The following is a 23,052-nucleotide window of genomic DNA, read 5'->3' on the forward strand; positions in this document are numbered from 1 at the left end:
CACACACACACAATTTGTTCTGGGGCAAAACAGAACATCTTCATTAGTTCAGAGCTTCATCACAGCTCGGTGACGGTATGTGCAGTCATAGTGCTGGTATTTATCTGCCATGCCTCAAGCTGTGCGTTAACCTCCCTTCACACTTCCTGGAATGCAAATGTGAGTTCCTGGTGAGCCAATGGCTCGGCACATGAAGCAAACGTTTGTTTGTTCCCCAAAGCGTTTCATTCACAACTTCCTACCTTGATTGCAGGAGCTCTGCTGTTGCACTCAGGGTTGTTAACCCCACCTTCACCACACACTTTTATGACCACCCCCCCCTTTGTTAAGTGAAGTGTTGCAAAAGTGAAATAGACAAATCACAAGCAACATATGGGGTAAAGATAATGAAAAAAGTAGGTTGTTGACAGAAGGTAAGTTGGAAAAACAATGAAGATAAGGAAGTGTCTGTTGGGTTGCACAAGGTTTTACGATAGATGAGACGATTGAGTTGTTTTCTCGCTGTGAAATGATAAAATATTACCTGTCGTTTAATAAAAGGTAATGTTTTTTCTTTTCACTCTATGCAGAAAAGTTCATTGCAATCATTTTTACTCAACATTTTAAGTTTGGCTGTTAAATATATGGTGTAAACCAGGGGTGTCAAACGCGGGATGACTTTGCAAAGTGTAAAAATGAGTTGTTTTCATCATAAAGTAAAATACTGTTCCAGATACCTGTGACAAATTGTTTGTGCCTTTGTAGATGCACTGTGCTCTGTAAGTTGTAATGCACATATGTAAATGATAATGATTTTCAGAATGTACTTTCTTGCACTAAAACGAAGGGAAACATTTGGAGTTGTCGTTATGTATAGGTTATTATGCTGTGAGTTAGCTGTATGTGGCCCCTGAACTAAAATGAGTTTGACACCTCTGGTGTAAACGGAGGAACAATGTGTAAAACCAGTCAACATGCAGCATGGCAACATACTTCCCTCAGAAGATAATCTTAGTTCGAACACTTTTTTACATCTCTTCCCTTCTTTCTGTAGCAGCAGTGTGCAGTAAATCTCTAATCCTACATTTGTACCCTTGTATATCCACACTGAAGGTGTGATCTTGGATAGAGTTGAGCACACACCTGTTACACTCCTGCTAACACAACTTTGTTTGTTTGTTTTGTTCATCAGGTTGGAGATTTTGGCGACGCCAACAGCTGGCCGACTCCAGGGGAGATCGCAACTAAAGACATGCAGGTGGGTGTTTTTTGTTTGTATGAGAGGTGTTGAGTCCCAGGTGACGTACAGCATAGAGAACACACTGACACGAGGGTGGTGTCTGTTAGGGACCTGGACCACTGAACGCTTTCCTATTTGCTGCTTCTTTGTACGATGGCGCGGAAGACGGCTGCCGTGTCTCAACCTCCTTTTGGATTCTCATTTGTACTAAGAATGTTATTGCCAATGACTATATGACAATAATGCATAACTTGAAACTTGCAGCCAGCCTGACAAGGACACAGGATTAGAACTTCATTGTCTTTTAAGTGACGGGACAATGGGAACCAAAATCAACCTCGTGTCTGCAGCACACTCCTGAGTTAGAGCCGGGTGATCATAACAACATCTTGATACCTCGGTGGTAATGATGTGACAGTGTTGTATGTACGACTTGCTGCTTTCATAAGCTTGAACAAGAGCTGTGGTATGATGTCAGGAAATAATCCTTAATAATAACGGCAAGCAGGTAAAAGGGAGAAAAGGAATTTGTCTCTGTTACCCGTTTATCAAGAGAAGCAGGTGAACAGAAGTAGTTAAAAGATTAATTCGACATGGGTGACAACACAGTGAGTTGTTTATAAAAAGAGAATTGTACTTGTAGTCCCAAATTATAATAATTTCCCAGCCAATCTGAAGGAGCCGCTCAGCTGGTCCTGCTACACTTCGCTGCAGTGGATGCGTGTCGTTTTCTACAATAGGTATTTTAGTGGCTGTAATTACACAGCAGCTCAGCAGCACGTCCAGACAGAGCAGTCTGCTTCTGCTGGCCCCACTTTGTGTCCTCGGGACTGCATGTTTATTGTTTTTATGGGATGGGGTCCAGGCTCACCACCGTGGCAGATTCTCTTGGACACTTTGGAGAGAAAACAAAGATGGCTGACCTCAAAGCAGGGATCTCTGAAATCGATCGTGTCTCTGAAATTGTAAGAAGACGATCAATAATTTGGAAGAAGAAAAATCTAAATGTGAGGGATTATAACTAAAATATACTTTCTGATAAATGGATATAATGGAAAAAATAACTTTAGCATGCTGTCTTGGTATTAAACATCAAATATGCCGACACATTCCTCGTCTAAGCTTCTTCTTTGTGAGGATTTGTATCTTCTCTTTCTCTCATGCGATAATTAATTGAACATCTTTTGAGGTTGTTTTGTTTGTTGTTGATTGAACGAAACGAGACATTTGAAAATGTCACCCAAGGCTTGTGATGTGGCATTTTTGTTGACCAAATGATTAGGCAATAAATAGATTAACCGATAATGAAAACGAATAAATACAGACTGTTTGCTCCTCATTGCACATGTCTGGCTGTCCAATATCTAGACTCTCAGTTGACATAAGGAAAAACGTGGAACAGAAAGTGTGGAGCCTTAGACACCTGTCGCGTACCAGCTCTACAGTGGAGTCCCACCGAGCACCCTTCACCACACATCCAACATCCTGACCCGCTTCCCTCTATACTTATTCACTCGTCCCCTACAGCTGTTGTTCCGACAGGGGATGCGTCTAATCTGTGTCGCCTTACAGTAGCAGCAGTAATAAATCACCCCTCAAGAGACATTTTCTATTTATGATCTCTGAGCGATAGTATGTCACCGGGAGATTGATCCCGGTGACCTCACCTATTTTAGGCAGCCGGTTCTGAGCGAACATGAGGGAGTGCTGCATGTACCCGAGCAGTAAAATGTGGGTCACTTAATCAGAGCCAGGAATAAACGGCGGCTTCGGTGGCAGAAATCGTAGGTGGGGAAGGGGGGCGGAGTTTGGTGACCAAGGCCTGGGAAGGGATGTCCTTTTTAGGGGTCCCCCTTCAATAAACCACCCCTGGATTAGTGTTGCTGCTATTCTTAGTGGGCTGCAGTTCACTGTCCACCACGTAACATTTAAAGCTGTAAATCAGTTGCTGAATTCCACTCATTATGCACACTGGGAAATGGACATTGAGCATTGATAAAGGAGGGGTTTCTGTTTGCAGGGTTTCGCTTTAGAGATTGAGTTTGCACTGCGGATCAAACAAAGCAAGCAGCCTTCATTTAACATCACATTGAAGCCTTTTCAGTATAAAAGGACCTTCTTGCATTAAGGGATTCAGAAACGATACTGGCGATGGTGGGGGTCTCACCACAGGGAACCTTTTCTAGTTACCAGTTCAGTTATGTGTTTTCAGAACGTGTGTATCGGCGTATACCGTCTGTATATTTGAATGGAGGTGTATCCGTCAGACTTAACCTGCAGACGTGCTGTAGAAGTGATGAGGACTTCATGTCTCTTCTCTGACTAAACATCAATGAAGAGAACTTTCACAACTCTGATCTCAGCCTTGAAGCAAGTAATTAATCAACAGAAATCTACTTTTGACAGCAATTTTGATAATTGGTTAATCTTTAATCAAGTCTGGCGCCGCTTTTAAAATGTGTTGATTTTTCTCTGTAAAACATTGTAAGTTGCATATGTTTAAGTTTGGACTGCGGATCGAACAATGCAAGCAATTCCCTCTCACATTAAGGGATTCAAATAGACTCCTCTATCACAGTTATCACCTTTTCTCTCTTTACAATGACGGTTTTGGCTTGCATGGTTGTGTTCAGTCCACAAGGTGTGGATTAAGCTTTTGTGTTTTTGTTGTCACCCCATTGTGTTGTCCGTTTGTGTCCAGAGTGAAAAGGTTGTCCGTTTGGTTTGTTGTGTCGGTGGTTTGCGCTGCAGATGTGTTCAGGAGTCCGTAACAGAAGCTTCATCAGTGGCTTCCTGCGGTGGAAGGAGAATGAATCGGCATTCCCCTGATCTCGCCATTACCGTCGCCATTCCCCTCTGCCGTTTCACCACATGTCTTTTATTGATTCATTAAGAAAACTCTCACACCTGAGCTTTAAACACAGTCTTCTAATCTGATGGCTCATTTCTGTCATTTCACACCTCTCTGTCCTCGCTTAAAATAAAGTTGCATTTTATTCCCATCTGTGCAAAATCCAAAGCAATAAACCAGAAAGAAATGTGTGCCTGTCTTGGTGTAATGACACATTAGCCATTTAGCCACTGAGATGATATGGGATGTACTTTGTAAAACCCAGAGGGAGCTTAGTGGACTGTAGACGCAGCAGATGCTTCTTATTATCCACAGCTTGTGCAGCATCCATTTGGCATCATCGCTGTGTTTGATGGCAACAGGACAAAGCGTATTGCCCTTTTGTTGTTGGAGCAGAGCAACACTGCACAGACAAGCTTTTAAAGAGGCAATAGTTACGTTTTATTCACTCCAGCCGTGGCACAAAAGGACTGGATTATAACAGCAGGGGCTTGGAAGGACTTGTAAAATCACTTTGGGGCCTGAAAAAGTCCCCAAACATTGAAGGTTTATGTTGCGTCCATTTAAAACTACTTAGCAGGAGATTTCTTTCTTAAAAGCAAGCTTCGTGTTAATACATTTTCTTCATACAGTATGAATGTGTGTGTGTGTGTGTGTACATCATGGTCCACCTCATTGTCCTCACTAAACTGCTCTTCCCTCCCTCTGTTCAGATCGAGGCAGTGACACAGACCGTGACCTGCCCGCCGACTGTCAGGCAGGTCAAAGACTCGTGGAGATCCACTGTAAGTTCCACCTGCAGCCTGTGAAACCTGCAGCCTGCCTACCTTCTTATACCAGTAATAGGTTAACAAATAAATAATAATAATTCAACAACACACAAAGAAAGAAACATAAAACAATGTAATGGTCAGTTAAAGCCTGCTTGATGGCTCCTTACACAAAGTGAGGAGAATTCAGATTAAGATTGTTCTCATCTCATAACTCTGTGAAAATGATTCATTCACCTCACTTTGTAGTCATTAGTCAGACATTATGAATAAGAAGCAAGATTTACTATCCAACAAATAGAAAAGGGCGTATCTAAGCATCCCACAAGTGTTGTGGCTCTTTGTGCATTTGTCCTATTATGCCTGAATAAAGCCATAACAAACCAACTGCCATCTATGATTAACTACAGAAATGCTTCTCTTTAACAGAGAGGACAGATGAAATCTGTAACGTGTCATTACACACACGATTAACCTGTGAAGCAACCAAACGTAAAGAGGATCAGAAGCACTGCAGCCTGCGACGAGTACAAATCCTTGAGTTAGAATTGAAATGTGATCCTTCGGCTTTTTCTAAAATCATTCCTCCACCAGTCAAATCATAATCATTTAAAAACCGGTGCATTTCATGAAGGTTATGATTTGCGCAGCAGAGTTGATCGTGCCTCCATTGCTGTTGGATGTTCGGTGAAGCAAAAATGTTAACACTGTTGCGATTTGATACTTTGAAAGCTGAGTGTCACTGTGTGTGTGCGCTATGTGTTGAACCTCACGTTACTTACTCGTCTCGAGTCTAATGCTTTGCATGACTCCTTTGCAAACCACTCAGGAGTGTCAAACTGATGATACGTCCGTCACTGATAGCTGAGCTGCCGCAGCACTGATGAGCAGCTGAACTTGTTTGAGAATTTAATCCCATTACGCTGTGTAGTCGTAGAATATGTACACGAGTAATGCTATGTTTTCTAGTGCTATATATGCTCAGATAAGGATATTGCTAAAGGAAGATCCCGTCATCTGAAACAGTTGACTGTTCGCTAAGCCCCACCCGGTCCCTTAATTATTGTTGCCATGCAGATTTACTGCTCAAAATCCCTGTTTTGTTTTATTTCGCAGAGTTAGACAAAGCTTCTCACTTCTAGCTAGCTAATATGACGACTGTCGTAAGCAGCTTCTATCAGCTAACATCCAGTTGACTGTGAAAGTAGTCATTTGTCAGGCTACTACAGACATGATATCATGCTGAGGCTAAAAATACAATATACGATTTATTATTAAAACGCAAAAAGTCGAACTGTATGGTTTTGGAAAAGTTCAAATTAAAGTTCAAGTATCTCATCGGAGCTCGATGCCCACCGCTTTGGCATGCTGAGAACTCCAGAGCTTCACATGAGTAGCATAGCTCCATCTTTTGGGGTTAAGCGACCAGTCTGCATGACTGTAATCTTCTTGTGTATGTTTAACCAACAACATATTTGATTTTAGGCTCAGATTCCACTTTGCGAAATCGGAAAATAACGTGATTGTGTGAGAATATAACTTTGTATCTGTGGCACTAATTACTGCTTTTCATGTCCTGTAAAAATGTTTTGTGCAAAGTCCCCGATAACTCTTGTTTGGCTTGAACAGGTTCTTCAGTCTCCTTTTTGATGGACTGAACTGGTTCTACAGCTCTTTTTTTTCTTCTAAATGTCCCAACATGTGTCCTCTCCAGGCTCCTAAGAAGACGACGACGGTCAAGAAGGAGTCGAAGGAGTCTAAGGAGAAGCGGGAGAGCAACGAGGAGAGCAAGGAGAACCTGAAGGCCAAGTCGGACGACTCCGGAGAGGAGAAGAACGGCGACGACGACTCCCAGAAGAACGGACCCAAGAAAAAAGGTGACTATGTTTAGCATGCTAAGAAAACAAATCGTCGCTAAATAGCATCAAGTGCCAATTCTTTTTTTTATGGTACTTGCTATAAAGAGGCTATTGGAATTAGTAATGTATTTATTTTAACCCGTCAACCTAACTGAGTCGCCTCAAACACTTTCACTCTTTGTAATACTTTGCGGAGTTTCCCTGGTATTGTTTCCCTCATCATTTTCCTCTGTGGGTTTTCCAAAAAAGTTACGTTTGTTAAATATTATGACGAAACCACTAAAGCTCAAGTGAGCCTTGATTGACGAGTCACAATTGAAGATGAAGATATCGTCATGTCAGTTAAACTAGACGGGAAACGGTTAAAGAATATAAGGGCAGCACAGTCTGTTAGTTTGCATTGACACATTGAAATAAAAACACACAACGTTACTATTTCCTAGCTCAATGTTGTTGTCTTAAAACTCAACTTTGCTGATTTTCAGAGCCTCAACAATGACGGTCAGTTTTAAATGTCGCTTCCTTTTTAAAAACTATAAACTATAAACTATATATATATATATATATATATATATATATATATATATATATATATATATATATATATATATATATATATATATATATATATATATATATATATATATATATATATATATATATATATATAAAAAATATATATATATATATAAAAAATATAAATGTGAGGTATAACTCACGACTAGAGGAGAAGTTTGTGATGGCTGGTTGCAGTTTTGGCAGCATTGAAAGGTTTGTTTTTTTGTGGGGACTTCCTGCTTCTCTCTCGTGGTCATCTGCCTTTTTTTATTCCCTGAAACAATACTGGCAGACGAAAGGCGATGGTGGGGATCTCACCACAGGGAACTTTTTCTAGTTCTAGTTTTCCGAACGTGCGTATCGGCGTATACCGTCTATATATATTTGAATGGAGGTGTATCCGTCAGACTTAACCTGCAGACGTGCTGTAGAAGTGATGAGGACTTCATGTCTCTTCTCTGACTAAACATCAATGAAGAGAACTTTCACAACTCTGATCTCAGCCTTGAAGCAAGTAAACAAACAAAACAAACATCACGTTCTCACTGAACCATAAATTGGTCGCCCCCGACTAATTTTAGAATCGGTTGTGCTGTGGTTTTCACTTTGAAAGGAGTCGAAGCTTGATTGATCGCAGAAACACAACAATGTGGCCGTTCATCTTGCTGTTCCCCAATCTGATTCCTCACATTACTGATACAGAATATCTGTGACTGTACAAAGTATATTTAGCTGGTTTTTATATTGTTCTTGCTGTATTTTACATGTTGTAGCTACTGTCGTCGTGACCCCTCGTCATCTGTGGGTCCACGTTCTTCTTCTCTTCCACTTTATTCTCTCCCTCCTATCCTACCTCCCTCTCCTTCCCTTACCTACCCAGTCAGCAGATAGACACAGGGCCACGTCACTTAAAACAGGCCGTCATTTCCTCTCTCGTTGCTTTAGTGTTATCTGTCCCACTCTCACTCGCACAAACACTCCTGAAGCCCGCTGCTGTTCAAACAGACCACTGATGCGCCCTGCTGGCCAGCAGAGGTACTACAGCAGACTTTGTGCTGCTTCAACACAAAGGCTCAGTTATGATCACAATTCGTGATAATGAAAGTTTGGTATTTGCTTAAAGAGTTCTCTTAATTAAATAAAAACACAGAAAACAAACATGAGGACTAATTAAGCACAGACGGATTCACAGTAAATGGAGGTGCTGTTGCTCCTTAAACGAGAAATAAAGAATGTTTTACTAAAAAATGACAAAACTTTGCTTGTTTCCAATCAGCCAATTTCCTCCAGTATTTCCTACCACCTGTCTTTATATAGTCCATCTCTTCTATGTGTAGATAGTCAACTGTGTCAATGGAAAGGTCGACAGTAGGGGTCCTCTGAAGCCAGCCTTTGGTAACTGCTCTTTACCTGTAGCCATAAATATTTTAGTTTGGTGGTTTTTGATCAAGATGATCAAATATAAAGTGTGTTTTAGGCAGAAAATAAACATTTTTTCCACCTGCTAATATATTTTCTGAAAAGATTTAGGTGATTCCTGCAGACACCTTTCAGAATTCAAAACTGAATTGGCGTTTAAATGAGGGAATGTTTTCTAAATGTCTATCTTCGCAAACAGGAAACAAGCAGAAGTGGGTTCCCCTGATGATCGAGGTAAAGTCCGAGGGTCCCAGGGAGCGCTCGGCCTCCAGGAACAACAGCAGACAGAACGAAAACCCCCGCCTGCCTCCCAACGCCAGGAACGACCTCAGAGGTCAGTCTGTTCAGGTTACTTACAGCTGCTGACGGGTAGAGAATTACAGCGGCAACAAAAAGTCTGAAAATGAATTTGAAGTAGCATGAAGAAATCTCACCCAGCTGGTTTAACATGAAGCTTTAAATGCCAGAAGTTATAAACATTAGTTATGTTGTTTGATGCGTCCGTATAACGGCATCTGTAGCTGCTGATCTAATCGCCGACATTACTGCATTTAGCTGGTTGAGACGGCGTGCATGACTCGGCAGCAGGATGTGGAGAGATCTATGTCGGCTCCTACTAATCTGCTACTTCTGCTTTGATAACTAGACTGACTAGAAACGGCAACAATTCTGCAAACTCAAGTTGATGGTCGTTTTGTTCCACTAGTCCAGATGTGGTGATGTGTTTGTTGCCGTTTGTTTCCCCACAGACTGGCACAGCCAAAAGTACGAGAGGGAGTGGCGTGACGACCACGACGAGGTGTCGAGCGTGAAGAGCGAGGGAGCGCCGTTCCGTGGAGGGTTCAGAGGTCGTGGACGTGGAAGAGGAAGAGGCCGGGGACGAGGCAGAGGCGGGAGAGGTATGTGTGGGGTTTTGTTCTTCGCCCGTAGGACACGAAACAAACGTTAAATACAACTTGGATATAAAACTAAAAAAAAACTTTTTCTGTTCTCAACATTTTCTTTTTTTAATTAGAACTTTCTTTTCTTGGCCTTCCTCATGTGGCCACCAGACCCCTTTTTTTGTTTCCTGAAACTTCACCACTTCAAAAATGTACCAGTAGAAGGACTGGTTCATTGTGACGTTCACACAGTGACTTAAACTATATACAAACTGACACGCAGGACAAACTCAATGAGATTAAGCCAATGAGATTAAGCCTATTTATTCAGACTGAACCTGCAGCCGTGCTGTAGAAGTGATGAGGACTTCATGTCTCTTCTCTGACTAAACATCAATGAAGAGAACTTTCACAACTCTGATCTCAGCATTGAAGCAAAGCAATAAAACAAAAGTCACTTTTACATTGTGTTAAGGCTCGGTGATATTAGAGCTGCAATCATAAGTCCAATGTTTGGACTGACTCTGCTCTCAGACTGGCTGGTTGGTTATCTTTAACTGGCCCCACAGAGGCTACAGTGAAAACAAAAAAGTGCAATAACAACGGGTGAGTGTTGGAATGAGGAGAGGCCTGTTGGATCCAGCAGCAGAAGCAGGTTTCCCTGAAGGCCTGTTGGTTTTGGCAGGTTTCTCATTCTCTTCCCTCCCTGGTTTGTTCACTCTCTCTTCATGCACATTGTCTTTTCCTCCTGCCCCCCCCCCCCCCCCCTCCTCTCTCTCTTCTCCAACTTACTCTCTCGGTTTAGCCGCCTCCTCCTCCCTGACTCTCCTCCCCCAGACTGAGGTTGAGGAAGCACTGCTACCGTTCAATGTTTTTTACAAGAGTGAAGCAAAACAAAGATTACAATCGACTCCCCGGAGGAAGAAATCGTCCATTAAGTCCAGTTTTACGTCCTTCCTTTCTCCTCGAGGACACGTTGGTGATTTTCAAGTAGATGCTGAGCAGATGAACTTTGTCTTTGTTTGTTTACTCGTATCTTGTGTGTGTGTGTGTTTCCACCTCCTCGAGTACACTCACACATTTGTCAGCGACTACATTTCCTCTCTAAGCTCTTTTAAGGTCATTCAGGAAAGGAACCACAGATCATACAGCGACATGTGATGGGCCTATTATACGTTCTCAAATACAATGTGAAAGTTAAATGTTTCATAAAACTAAATAATGTTTGAATTTGAGGAGCCAATCTAAATCTGTTGCCTGTTTCTGTCCCTTCAAGGCCACTATGACTACCACTACGGCTACAAGTCCTACGATATGAAAGAGGGATCTTCCAGCCAGAAGTTTGGCAACACCGTGACCTACTACTACGACAACATGAGCAGCAACGACCTCTTCTCCGTCGACCAGGACCATCTGAAGGACTACATCAAGAGGCAGATGTAAGTTGAGACGGAGGCGGTGCTAAAACACCCCACGTTTTGAATGCAACGTAGTTCTTCCAAGTCTTTCAGTGGTGCAGGTTTGCAGTCAGCGCTAACCTGCAGACGTGCTGTAGAAGTGATGAGGACTTCATGTCTCTTCTCTGACTAAACATCAATGAAGATTACTTTCACAACTCTGATCTCAGCATTGAAGCAAAGCAAAAGAAAGACAGAAAATAATGAATCCATAGCGAACAAACAACCTGTGAACAAACTGCTGGAGTCGCAGTACGTCTGGAACTTTATTCACTTATTTAAGTAACATTACGTTATGTATGATTAAATAATCTGCTTTTAGCATTGTCCTCCTGTTCATCTTCTCACTCGACTACAGTTCAGACTGCACGCTTGTCATGTGTTCAGGGAGCTGTTTCCATCAGGGCTTCTGTAGGTCTTGAAAGGTACGATAAATGCAGCTATACTCTTCTTCTTCTTGCTCCATGTTAGAGGCCAGAGTTTGGAGATCTCTGGCCTCTAACGTAACAGGATAAGTTGTGACAGTAATAGTATAAAAAACACTTCTGTACGTAAAATAACAATGCTGGAAACAAATGTGCATCTCCCCTGAATACTGCTTCTTACTCAACCACGACAGATTTGCCGTCAAGGTTTAGCAGACGTAGACTCGTCAGTGTGTGGAGACGAGCATAACGGTTTCCGTGTGTGCACTCGGGGGCCCCCTTCAGTTTAAATCTGTATCAAGTTACTCAGAGACTTTGAAATCCTGTCAAATATTCTGGTTTTGATTAGTGGTTCCTTGGGAGGTATTGAGTTCCATGTGGCACGCTTGGAAAAGCAATGCCTGTTTTTACTAAATGTTTTATTGCAGTCCTGTTCTCATTTCTTCTCCTCGTCATCTGACTGGGTGCTTCTCATTTGTCTCTTTTGCTTCCATGACGCAGGAAAAGTTGAAAGGAAAAGACAAACAAACAGCTGATTTGTTTCCTTGTTCCTTTGCCCCCTTCTTTAGTGAGTACTACTTCAGCCTGGACAACCTGGAGCGTGACTTCTTCCTGCGGAGGAAGATGGACCAGGAGGGCTTCCTGCCCATCGGACTCGTCGCCAGTTTCCACAGAGTGCAGGCCCTCACCACTGACGTCAACCTCATCATGGAAGTAAGCGCGTTTAAAAGAGATCAGTGAGGTTGTAGAAACATCATTTCAGCGGTGATGTGGTTAACGGAGTCCAAACTGATTCAGAGCAACTGTTTTCTTCCTAATGGATGATTGAATTCAAGGTTTGATGAGGCACAAATATCACAACGCACTATTAAAGTACATATGACCATTTGAACCAGGAGGTGAGCTACATCAGCTACTATTCCAGGTAAAGGCATATAAAGTCATTACAGGAGAACTAACTAACTGAATGCTGTCAAAAGAAAAAGCTCTCGTAGCCAAACACACCTCAGGAAACGGCTCTGAGAACTTAAATTCAAAGTAGAAGTTCATTTATTAGCCATGTGCCAGACTTATTTCCTGACTTGCAAATTGTCATTTAGGCTTTTGTACGCATTAAACAAGATATTACGTCTAAATTATTATGCTTTCCAAAGATTTGGTTGGCGTATTTGGAGTCAAGCTAGCTGTCGTTATGCTAAGCTAACTGGCTGCAGCTTCACAGTGACTGGACCGACATGAGTGCTATCAATCGTCTCATCCAAAGCTTCCCAAAATGTTCTGTTCCTTTTTAAATTATTTGTCATTTCCAATAATGCAAAAGTCAGACCTTGTTCCAGTTCTACGGAAGCTGCCGTGGTTTGTTTTGTGGTGTGAAAGCAAAGCAGACCAAGCACAGGACTGTCATTCTAAAATCAAGACTTTGTTCTTCACACTTCCGAGTTGATCTTTTAAGCTCTTCATCATAAGGAAAGAAGCTGAAGTCACATTTGACAGGATTACAACATAAACACGAGTTCCTTCATGCGGAGATGTTGCTGCATTTCTGTTGTTATCGCACAGACTAACCCGCCGTCTCTCCTGTCAGTCTTTGAAGGACAGTAAGGAAGTGGAAGTGATCGACATGAAGATCCGTCGGAAGGTGGACCCAGAGAAGTGGCCTCTCCCGGGACTGGCCATGCTTAACCAACCCCCCACCGATTTCTCCCAGCTCATCAACTGCCCCGAGTTTATCCCGAGGCAGATGAACGATGAGCCCGGAGGTGAACAGTCTGATCTACTTTAATAGAATCGTATATTAAACTGAAATATGGGTCAAACTATGAGGTTCTGCTGTAGCATCCGCCTTATGTTGTTTAGGATAACTGTTCGAATACTTGCACCGTGACGAGCTAAACAAATCTTCAAGTGCTTCAAGTAATCATATCAAATGTTCCCTTGGACTCGTGTGTCTGCTGCAGGCTCTCCCAGGTCCTCCACACCGGTGAGGAAACACAGCAAGACTGAACAAGACACCTCCAACCTCAAGACGATGCCCAAGGGCCTCTCCGCCAGCCTCCCCGACCTGGACTCCGAGTGCTGGATCGAGGTCAAGAAGAGGCCCAGACCCTCCCCGGCCAGACCCAAGGTCAGCGCAGAGAAGGTGAAGTTCAGTGTCACTCATCCCTGTGATCATTTAGACTTGAGTTTCCATCCCGGGGTTTTACGTTGACCATGATGCCACGTGAACACTTGCCGGCAGAAACGTGTCGCTGACAACTTGATAAAGAATTGTCCTGATGAAACACGTCGACACTGTCTTTGTGCCAGACGATTAGTGCTGAAACAATTAGTCTATTAATCGTTTAGTTGGGTTAGGGTTAGTTAAATTAAATTTAAAACATAATTCAAACCTACAAACGATGCACATTTATGCTGGCATGTAGTCATAAGGCATTGTTTTTTATTATTACATTATTAAACTTTCAGCACATCTTTTTTTTGTTTCATGCATTTCTTTGCTCAAGAAACCTACTGTTCATTTATTTCTCATCTTATACTTAACTTGTCATGTCGGTATCATTCCTCCACCCTTTCATTTCATCTCCTCCTCCTCCCTCTTCCTCGCCCTGTGTGGTCGGTGTTGATTGACTGATGTAGGCCCCCTCGTTGCAGAAGGAAAAGGATGACTTGACTCGCTCCCCAGTGCCTCAGCCTGGCTCCTCGCCCTCCCCTGCTACCACAGGAACTAAGGTGTGAACTATTTCAGAACAAAGCGGTCCTCTTAGAGCATTCTTTTGTCATCCCTTTTTATTATTTTGTCGACTCGTCATTTAGTATAGTAACTGTTATACTGTAACGGTTAGCGCCTCTAACAATTTCTTTTCTTTTTTGTATCTCTGATCAGGAGGGAGCGGAGCAGGAGGAACCGGAGGAGCTCGACTTCATGTTCGACGAGGAGATGGCGCAGATGGACGGACGGCGCAACACCTTCACCGACTGGTCGGACGAAGAGACGGACGGCGAGATCGACGACCACGACGTCAACAAGATCTTGATTGTTACGCAGACGCCGCCCTACCTGAGGAAGCACCCGGGAGGCGACCGCACGGGCCACCACACATCGCGCTCCAAGCTGACCAACGAGCTCGTCAAAGTGATCAACGACGGGCTCTTCTACTACGAGCAGGACCTGTGGGACGACACGTACGAGCCCGAGTACGCCACCATCAAGGTGAGGTCGTGCTTCATGGTTGACCGATGAACGAGCATTTGTAATTGATTTGATCGCCGAGTGTTCACACTCAAATGTACCCGAGCTTAATAATGTTCATAACGTATTTAGAAGAAGGGAAAACGGCTGTTTATATTGTAAGAGAGCCCCAGGGTGGTTTCTTCAACACAGTCTGAGGAGCAGCTGTGATGCACGAGGTTTGGTTATTAATATTAAATAAATGTTAAACATAGCAACAATAAGATGAAAAACATGCTATTGGACCACCAGTTGAGACAAGACGCCTATATTTGAATAACTTTTGAAATGACAATCTGTAAATTCAAAATCCGATCCTCAGGATGCAAACGGCCGCTTGCATTAAAGTTGGAAGAGTCACAACTAGGAGACAGAAATATGTATTTCATGTCACATGTCATGTCACACTGTTAAAATGATCCATCACACATGAGAATTGTTTTTTTCTTCTGGTTTTTAATGATAAAGAAAACAGAAAAATGGCATACTCTCTTGGCAAGAGAAAGGTGTATATACTGAGCCCGTGTACCAGTGAGACATTCTGGTTGAGTCTTCATGTGTCAATGGAGAGTGTTGGGAGCACATGATCCAGCTGGGAACGTATCAGAAGGCAACACAATCCAACAACACAACCTGTAGTGATGCATAAGTCAAGTCAGGCTCTTCTGACGGCTTCCACGTTGCGTTGTGTCAGATTGGAGGTGTTTCTGCCCAGAACCAGATGGTGAGTAGATTTAGAGCCTTTTCTGGATATGGAAACTCTCCACAGAACAGAAAGTTTGTTTTGTTGTCATTGCCGCCCATTGTAGCATTGTTGAACTCATTGTGAGGCCTTCACGTGCTCGCCAGCACACATCCAGCTGCGTGTGGAACAGGGGACGCTTGTTGATAAATAAACCCCACATAGAAGGCCTCGACCTGAGGGGTCGAGGCGACGGGCTGCAGGGGGAGACAAAGATGGACGCTCAAAGATCTGAGGACACTTGGTGGAACGAAGGGGCGAGTGTGAGTGCATCATGAAACATTCAAGGACTGGTAGAGTAGTTGTGTGTTTACAGTATGTTTTTAATATTGAGCTGCTGGTGTAGGAGGAGCAGTAACGGTTTTGTTGTCAGGTCTTCAGTCGTGGAAAATTCAGGGTTTTGTGTGTTGATGTAACTCAGCTGGTTGGGTCACTCGTGTCAGAAGCGTGAGAGACGTCGACATGAGGGTGAAAAGAGTGTTTTTGGCAGCCATGTTTTGCTGCTGCATCTCAATCTCCAGATTACTGCAGATCAGGTCTGTTAACGTAAACATTTTCCTCAAAGTTCAAGTTCATGTTTTATTGTTTTGGTTTACTCTTTATGTATGTTTGTTAAAAAGCTTGACTTTCAGTACAACTTACAGTGTTATTGAGAGATTTGTCAGAAGTTCTTATGTTATGTGTACTCTGCTTCCCTCATGTGTATTGGTATCTAAACACTTCTTATCCCTCCTTGCAAAAATGTTTTTTATTATCATTTAGCCAAAAATAAATTCACTCTCTACAGATCTTTGCCGATCAGAGTTGTAGGAAGAAGAAAAATTAAGGCCTGTTTTTCTCCGTTTTACAGCAAGAGGTGGAGAACTTCAAGAAAGTCCACCTGATCAGCCGCGACGAGTTTGACTGCCTGACCCCCGAACCCCCCGTCGACCCCAACCAGGAAGTCCCTCCAGGCCCCCCAAAACCCCAGCTGAGTAAGGACACGAAAACCAACATCATTTTCTTTCATGCCATACCATACTATGTTTTTTATGTAATTTTTTCGTTCCACTTGTGTGGCATATGGGATTATGAAATTGTTATGGCATACAATACTTTGACTTGTGACATTAGTTTGTCTGTTTTAATGACTTGCAAGAGTCTTGAGGCAGCTCATTACAGAAAATGTAAAGTGTGAACATCTCTGCTGCTTCAAATCAATCTTTTCTCTGCACGTCTTCAGTCCCCACAGACGCTTTGGCGAACAAACTATTCGGTGCCCCCGAGCCCTCCTCCATGGCTCGCTCGCTCCCGACTACCGTGCCTGACTCGCCCAACTACCGCAGTGCCCGGACGCCCCGCACGCCTCGCACACCTCACAGGAAGGACCAGACCATGACGCCGCGCTTCTACCCAGTGGTGAAGGAAAGTCGACCTGTAGATGCCAAGGTAAGATGGAAGGTCACCTTTTTCTGTGGTCCCAATACCTACTTTTGTGGACTTAACATGTTAATTATCTCTTTAACCTTTCAGACGCCCAGGAAGAGGAAGACCCGACACGGCTCCAACCCCCCCATGGAGTGTCACGTGGGCTGGGTGATGGACTCCAGAGAGCATCGCTCCCGTACTGCCTCCGTCAGGTGAGACTCAGGACTAACTTCACTGAGGTAGCTCTAATATTTGATGCGTGTTGTACTCACTCTCTCTTCTCCTCCTCCACCTTTCTCCCTCTCAGCTCTAACGCCAGCCCATCAGAGGGCACCCCCGCCCTGGGTAACATTGGCTGCACACCTCAGTCCCTCCCTAAGTTCCAGCACCCATCACATGAGCTGCTCAAGGAGAACGGCTTCACGCAACACGTTTACCACAAGTACCGCCGGCGCTGCCTAAATGGTATCCTCAAGATTTCTTCTTCTTCTTTATCATTTTAATCTGTTTTCAATATCAGTCAAATGTGTTTATTAACGGTGAAGTCATACAGGGATGTCTTGATTGTTTCTCTCCCCTCTCTCAACCAATCACAGAGCGAAAGCGGCTGGGAATCGGCCAATCACAGGAGATGAACACACTCTTCCGCTTCTGGTCATTTTTCCTGCGGGATCACTTCAACAGGAAGATGTACGAGGAGTTCAGACAGCTGGTGGTCGAGGACGGGAAAGAAGGATACAGGTAAGAGCCGTGAGCGATGGATGGACGCTCTTTTGTTTTACTTTTTAAAGGCAGGTGTATATGGATGTAGTATCTAGCGTTTTAGATTCAGGAAACGATGGGATGGTTGTCGAGGAGTTAACCAAACAAGATATGTCTATACCTTCCGTCTTAAAATCAGTATTGACAGTGAGCTTTAGATGGGGGGGGTAATTGAACCAGACTTTGTTAGCAGTAAAGGGAACATAAAACTAAAGTAAACTTGTTGTGTCTGTTGCAGGTACGGTTTGGAGTGCCTGTTCAGGTACTACAGCTACGGTCTAGAGAGGAAGTTCAGACCAGACATCTTTAAGGACTTCCAGGAGGAGACCACGAAAGACTACGAGGCTGGTAAGAAATCACACAAACACAAATACTAATGTGTTTCTGCTCATGTTTTCCTCTTTCATAGAAAAGGGTTCACTGTCAGACTCTGAGTCCACTAACCTTCCTTCTTCTTTTCTGTCTCCCGTCCTCAGGCCAACTTTACGGACTGGAGAAGTTCTGGGCCTTCCTTAAATACTCCAAAGCCAAGACCTTGGAGATCGACCCCAAGCTGCACGAGTACATGCTGCAAGTTTAAACGTCTGGAAGATTTCAGAATTGATGTGAGTAGAATATTCGTCAGGGTTTGTAAAGGCTGGTTGGCAGGAATCTGCGACCTTGAAAAGAACAAGACTTCACCTGAGCACTTTAGCGGTGGTAGTTAATTCACTTAATATAAATCTTTAAAAGTTGTTGTGCTATGTAAACGACCCCCCCATCTAACCCCATCTTTTGTTTCTTTTTCTTTCCTGGTTCCAGCCACCTATAGAGGAAGGAGGCCGCAGGAGACATTCGTCCAGCGGGGACACTCGCCGCCGGCACCCATCTCAGCCCACCAGCCGACCCCACAGCCAGGCCAGCTCCGGGCCCAGCCCCGCCCCCACCACCCAGGGCGCCGCCGCCAAGGATGATGCCAAAACCACCAGCCAGAAAGCCCCTGCCCCTGCCCCCACCTGCTGACCCTGCTCCAGATGCCAAGACACTGAAGTAACTCCACAAACACACCGGCCCACATGGATGAACTAAACCACGTCTGCTAGTCGCTGGTTCTCTCTGCACCACAGGAGGGGGAGGGGGTGTCCAGTTCTTCTTTCAAGCATGAGAATTTTATTTTATTTTTTTCCTACAATGACTTGATTGAGAAATAAGGAAGATAAATAATTAATATTGCTCGGTTCATTATTTAGTTCAAAGCTTTTGAGAAAAAGATACTTTTCTTTTTCTTTTTTGTCTTGATGAGGCAAAGAATGGATGGATATCTCTTATAAATCATTGCCGGTCCACTCGGTGGATGGTTCAGTGGTGATTTACTACCCTTGGAAATTTTTTATTTTTTTATTTTTTACATTTTCATGTTGACCCCCCCTCTCTGTCACTGGGACCCCTCCTTGATCACTGTCCTGCTGGCTGAAAGATATTTGATTCCTCCCCCAGATCTCAGATTTATGATTATTATTTCGGCATGTGGCGAGATTGAGGACTTGGAAATAGTTTGAACAAGACTGAGCTTCTGAAAGCCCTGACAGCGGCCGTGCTGGAGGCCGTGCTGCTCCTGACATCCAACCGGACCAAAGTGGTTTAAACTGAGCGACTGACATTTCCATCCGCAGAGCCCCCAGTGCTCTGAGTTGAGAGGCTTCAAATTTAAAATATTGGATTTAGTTTATGGCTGGACATTGAGGGGAAAATATTAAAGAACCAAATGATAAAAAGAGAGGAAAAATAAGACTTGTACTAATCCCTCAGTAGGGACACGATCATTGAAAGTTGCCTTATTTTAATGGTTTTACTGCTTCTAACTTGTGCCCACCACCTTATTGTCGATTGTACAGCATTGGAATCACCCATATATCCGGTCACCGTTCCCAGCAGAGGCCACTAGGTGGTGCTGTCTGCCAAACTGTTTCACCACCCGCCCCTCACTCCCTCCCGTCACCTTTTCTGAGTCTTCCAAGTGTCATTTGGTCTGTTACAAGTCCTGTAATTCTTCCCTGTGTTTGCAAGTTGTGGCTTTCTGTGCTGAAACAAACCTGGTGGAATAACCCCCCCCCCCCCCCCCACACACACACACACACACACACACACACACACACACACACACACACACACACACACACACACACACAAAAAACTTCAATAGGGGTGGAGAGTTGGGAGGGGACAATCGCAGATGATCTTCCTTTTGGTTGCTTCCCGACTTTCTCTCGCCCCCCCCCCCCCCCCTCCCCGTCAGACGAGCTGCATCCATCCGTTCATCCATCAGTTTGACATCCATCCATCAGTGACGATACTGGACTGGAATCATCAATCTGGATTACTTGAAGAAGCGATGGTTATGAGGAGAGCCGTCGTGCTCTGTCGCAGGTGCTCTGGGTGGAGACGCTTATGAGGCTCAGACATTTGGCCTCCGACTTTACTGTTAAACTGAAGCTCGTACGGCCTGGTTGGGCCTCCGCCGCTCGCCACCTCTTCCTGTTCCACACTCGGATACACGCATCAGTTACAGGCATGAACACTGACAGGTGTAGTCGCGAGCAGGTACAGATGTAGCAGTGTGAGCTAGTTATATACAAAACGCGCACACACACACACACACACGCAGCTTGATGTCTGACAAAAATTGAAGACTGGACTCTGTTCTGTCGTCACACTTCCTACAGTCAACCGTGTGGATGTTTAAATCTTAATCCAACTCGAGTACTGATGATATAAAATAGAAGTGATTCTTTCTTCTCCACTAATGTAAATGTGAATTTGACCGATGAAGAGAAATGATTACAGCTCCCTGCTACTTGTTTTATTGTTTATAGAACAGATTATATATTTGCCTTACATGTGTACGTACTCTTTAACTTTTTTTTTTTTTTTTTTTTTTTTTTTTTTTATGTTCACATGATTATCTTTTAATGCTTTTTAATTTCAATTTGCAGTGTTTCTAGCGTTGTTGTTGTTGTTATGATGGAGGTGGGGTTTGTGTCAGGCTGTTTCAAACATCTGTGGATTTCAGAAACGGAAACATAATTCACAACACAAAAGGGAAAGTTGACATCAGGGGGTCAAACAGGTGTTCAGTGCAAAAACTAAATCTGTAAGTTTATAGTGTTTCACGTTGAAATCAGTTAATTTTCTTATTTCTTTTCTTCTAGTAAAGATGTTTTTGCCAAGATGACAGAGCAGAATCTCCAACAACAAACTCATTTTTATTCAATCTTCAACCTTCTAGAAAAAGTCTGCAAAGTCTAAACACTTATAGAAAAGATTTGATTTTGGGGTCTAAATTGAAGAAGTTCACAAAATTCTGGAAATGTAATCTTGAGTCTTAACACACACACATGGATATCCAGGTGCTGAGTGAGAAAATGACCCACTTTCCATTGACGTATGTTTTTGCTCCCCAGTGATGAACTATTTACCGTCACACGAGGGAAGAAGTTCAAATTCATTTTTAGGAATTAAGAGTTTGGAAAAAGCCTGACAATTATTTAGATCAAACTGTATCAGACATGTTTCATTTTTTATTTTTTAAGTATTTGTCCTTTTGCGTAATAATGATTCAGCCTGTCGGTTGATGTTCCATCAGAGTGGAAAGTCTGTCAGTGTTTCAGTTTCATCTTCTAAATCCACACTTGTTGGAAACATGGAAATGCAAAGCTGTACTTGGTTTTCTTTTCTTCCTTTTTTAATGTTTTGTTGCTTTATCTTCAGGGAGATTTGGATCAGTTTCACAGTTGATGCATCAAAGTGTTCACTGGAGGTTTAAAGACAGGACATATAAGAGCTACAAAGCATTCGGGGGGGGGAAAAGAAGAAACCCGTTTCCCAAAAAAACCAGCGGATCCTTTGAATGGGAGTGAGCTGGAGTGTGGCTGCAGACATGGCAGTCTGCCGCTACGAGGGACCTTCTTCCAGGTGTTTTGGGAGTTTTCAGCCTTCTTCATCAGCATTTCACTGCTGCTTGCTGTCCAGACAAACTCTAGAAGGCGCCGCGCCCTCTGCTCGTCAGTCTAACACGGACTCGGCCAGCGGGCCGGACACTGATGACTGCTGGATGAGAGAAGGGGAAGGGAGGAGAAGGAGAGAAAGATCCCAACTGGGGTTTGTGACGTCGCTCAGAAGGATATGGCTGGTTATGATGTCTGGAGACTGAAAAAAAAAAAAAAGGACAAAATTCCATAAAGCCATATGAATAAGAAATGACTGTATATGAACCATTAAGACAGTTCATTACATTACTATATCCTAGGCTTGTCATGAGGAAAAAAAGATGAAAACGAGGAAAAAAGGAACAAAAAAATATATAAAATGGAAAAATGTAAAATACTTGAATGAGATCTTGTATTATAACATTTAATATTCATAATATCTGCTTTGTAGGCTGATGTGATTCGCTATTAGTGTTATTTGTAATTTGTAGTAATTATGCTTTTCCTTTAATAAAGAAAAAAAACACAAAACGGACAAAAAAACCTCAAACGCCGGCTCCTGCGTGATTATTTCTGCGTGTGAGTGAATTAACTTTGCAAAGATGTTTGAAACTACCGAAGCTACGTCGCTAATCGTATTAGCTTAACAAATGTCAAAGTATTGTATGTCATTAACATATCATTAAAACGTCAGAACCGTATGCTTGGAAAAAAGTTGTATATTTATTTCATTAGAAAATGTCAAATATTGGGAAATTCTATACTTTTAGATGAAATATATTATAGTAAACATGTCATATTTTATTTTAATTAGAATAAAATATACAGTACGTACAAAGTGGTTGATAAAAAATGAATGTTGCACATGGCAGTGATTGCACATCAATGATGGAATAGTTTTGTGGTGGTCCGTAATAAGTCAGTTTAGTATACCATAAAAATAACATTAGAAATTCATAGTATGTCATGAAAACATTATGTAAAAATGTATTTCAAAAATAGTATGACTCAAGAAAAGTGATATAAGCGTATAGTATTAATAAGTATAAGTAAGTAATAAGTATGTCAAACATTAAAATAAATAAAATCAGTGTTTCATAAAAACGGTTAGTCAAACGTCAGTATAGACGAATAAAACGAGCAATTCTTTCCATCATGTGAATGAATGAACTTTGCAAATGTCAATATGTGTATATGTATATATACATGTAGCAGATTCAATAGATTGTTTTTTAAGGGATTGATTTTCTTTGTGTGTAAAATGGCAAAATAAGGAAAAAAGAAAACACCTTAAAATCTTTTAATATTAAACAGTCCAGTTTAATATATATTATATATATTAACATTGTATAAATCACAGTAGGAGATCTCTTTATCAACATGTCTTATTATACAACCATTACTGAGGCCACATGTAAAACATAAAGACACATTTGACATTCAAGGATATGTTTTAATAGCTCGGAAAAAGAAATGTGCAAAATGTATCTTCTGTCTGAGCAGCAAGT

At 42.6% G+C, this 23,052-nt stretch overlaps 1 protein-coding gene across 1 annotated transcript in view; it reads left to right on the forward strand.

The window, feature by feature from the left end:
- larp1 (La ribonucleoprotein 1, translational regulator) overlaps positions 1-21,841 on the forward strand; it is a 39,341-nt gene extending 17,500 nt beyond the window's left edge. Inside the window, 21 exon segments of the mRNA XM_029447681.1 lie at positions 1,172-1,237; positions 4,784-4,855; positions 6,555-6,717; positions 8,876-9,010; positions 9,426-9,575; positions 10,834-10,996; positions 12,009-12,153; positions 13,025-13,199; positions 13,398-13,579; positions 14,077-14,169; positions 14,324-14,650; positions 16,261-16,384; positions 16,633-16,838; positions 16,923-17,029; positions 17,125-17,282; positions 17,414-17,558; positions 17,818-17,927; positions 18,056-18,147; positions 18,149-18,184; positions 18,381-18,563; positions 18,565-21,841. Coding sequence (XP_029303541.1) covers positions 1,172-1,237; positions 4,784-4,855; positions 6,555-6,717; positions 8,876-9,010; positions 9,426-9,575; positions 10,834-10,996; positions 12,009-12,153; positions 13,025-13,199; positions 13,398-13,579; positions 14,077-14,169; positions 14,324-14,650; positions 16,261-16,384; positions 16,633-16,838; positions 16,923-17,029; positions 17,125-17,282; positions 17,414-17,558; positions 17,818-17,927; positions 18,056-18,147; positions 18,149-18,184; positions 18,381-18,563; positions 18,565-18,612 — 2,880 coding nt within the window. The 3' untranslated portion in view covers positions 18,613-21,841.
- Positions 21,842-23,052: the final 1,211 nt, after the last annotated feature.

Source organism: Cottoperca gobio, chromosome 14 (genome assembly GCF_900634415.1).
Source record: "Cottoperca gobio chromosome 14, fCotGob3.1, whole genome shotgun sequence".
NCBI classification, from domain to species: Eukaryota; Metazoa; Chordata; class Actinopteri; order Perciformes; family Bovichtidae; genus Cottoperca; species Cottoperca gobio.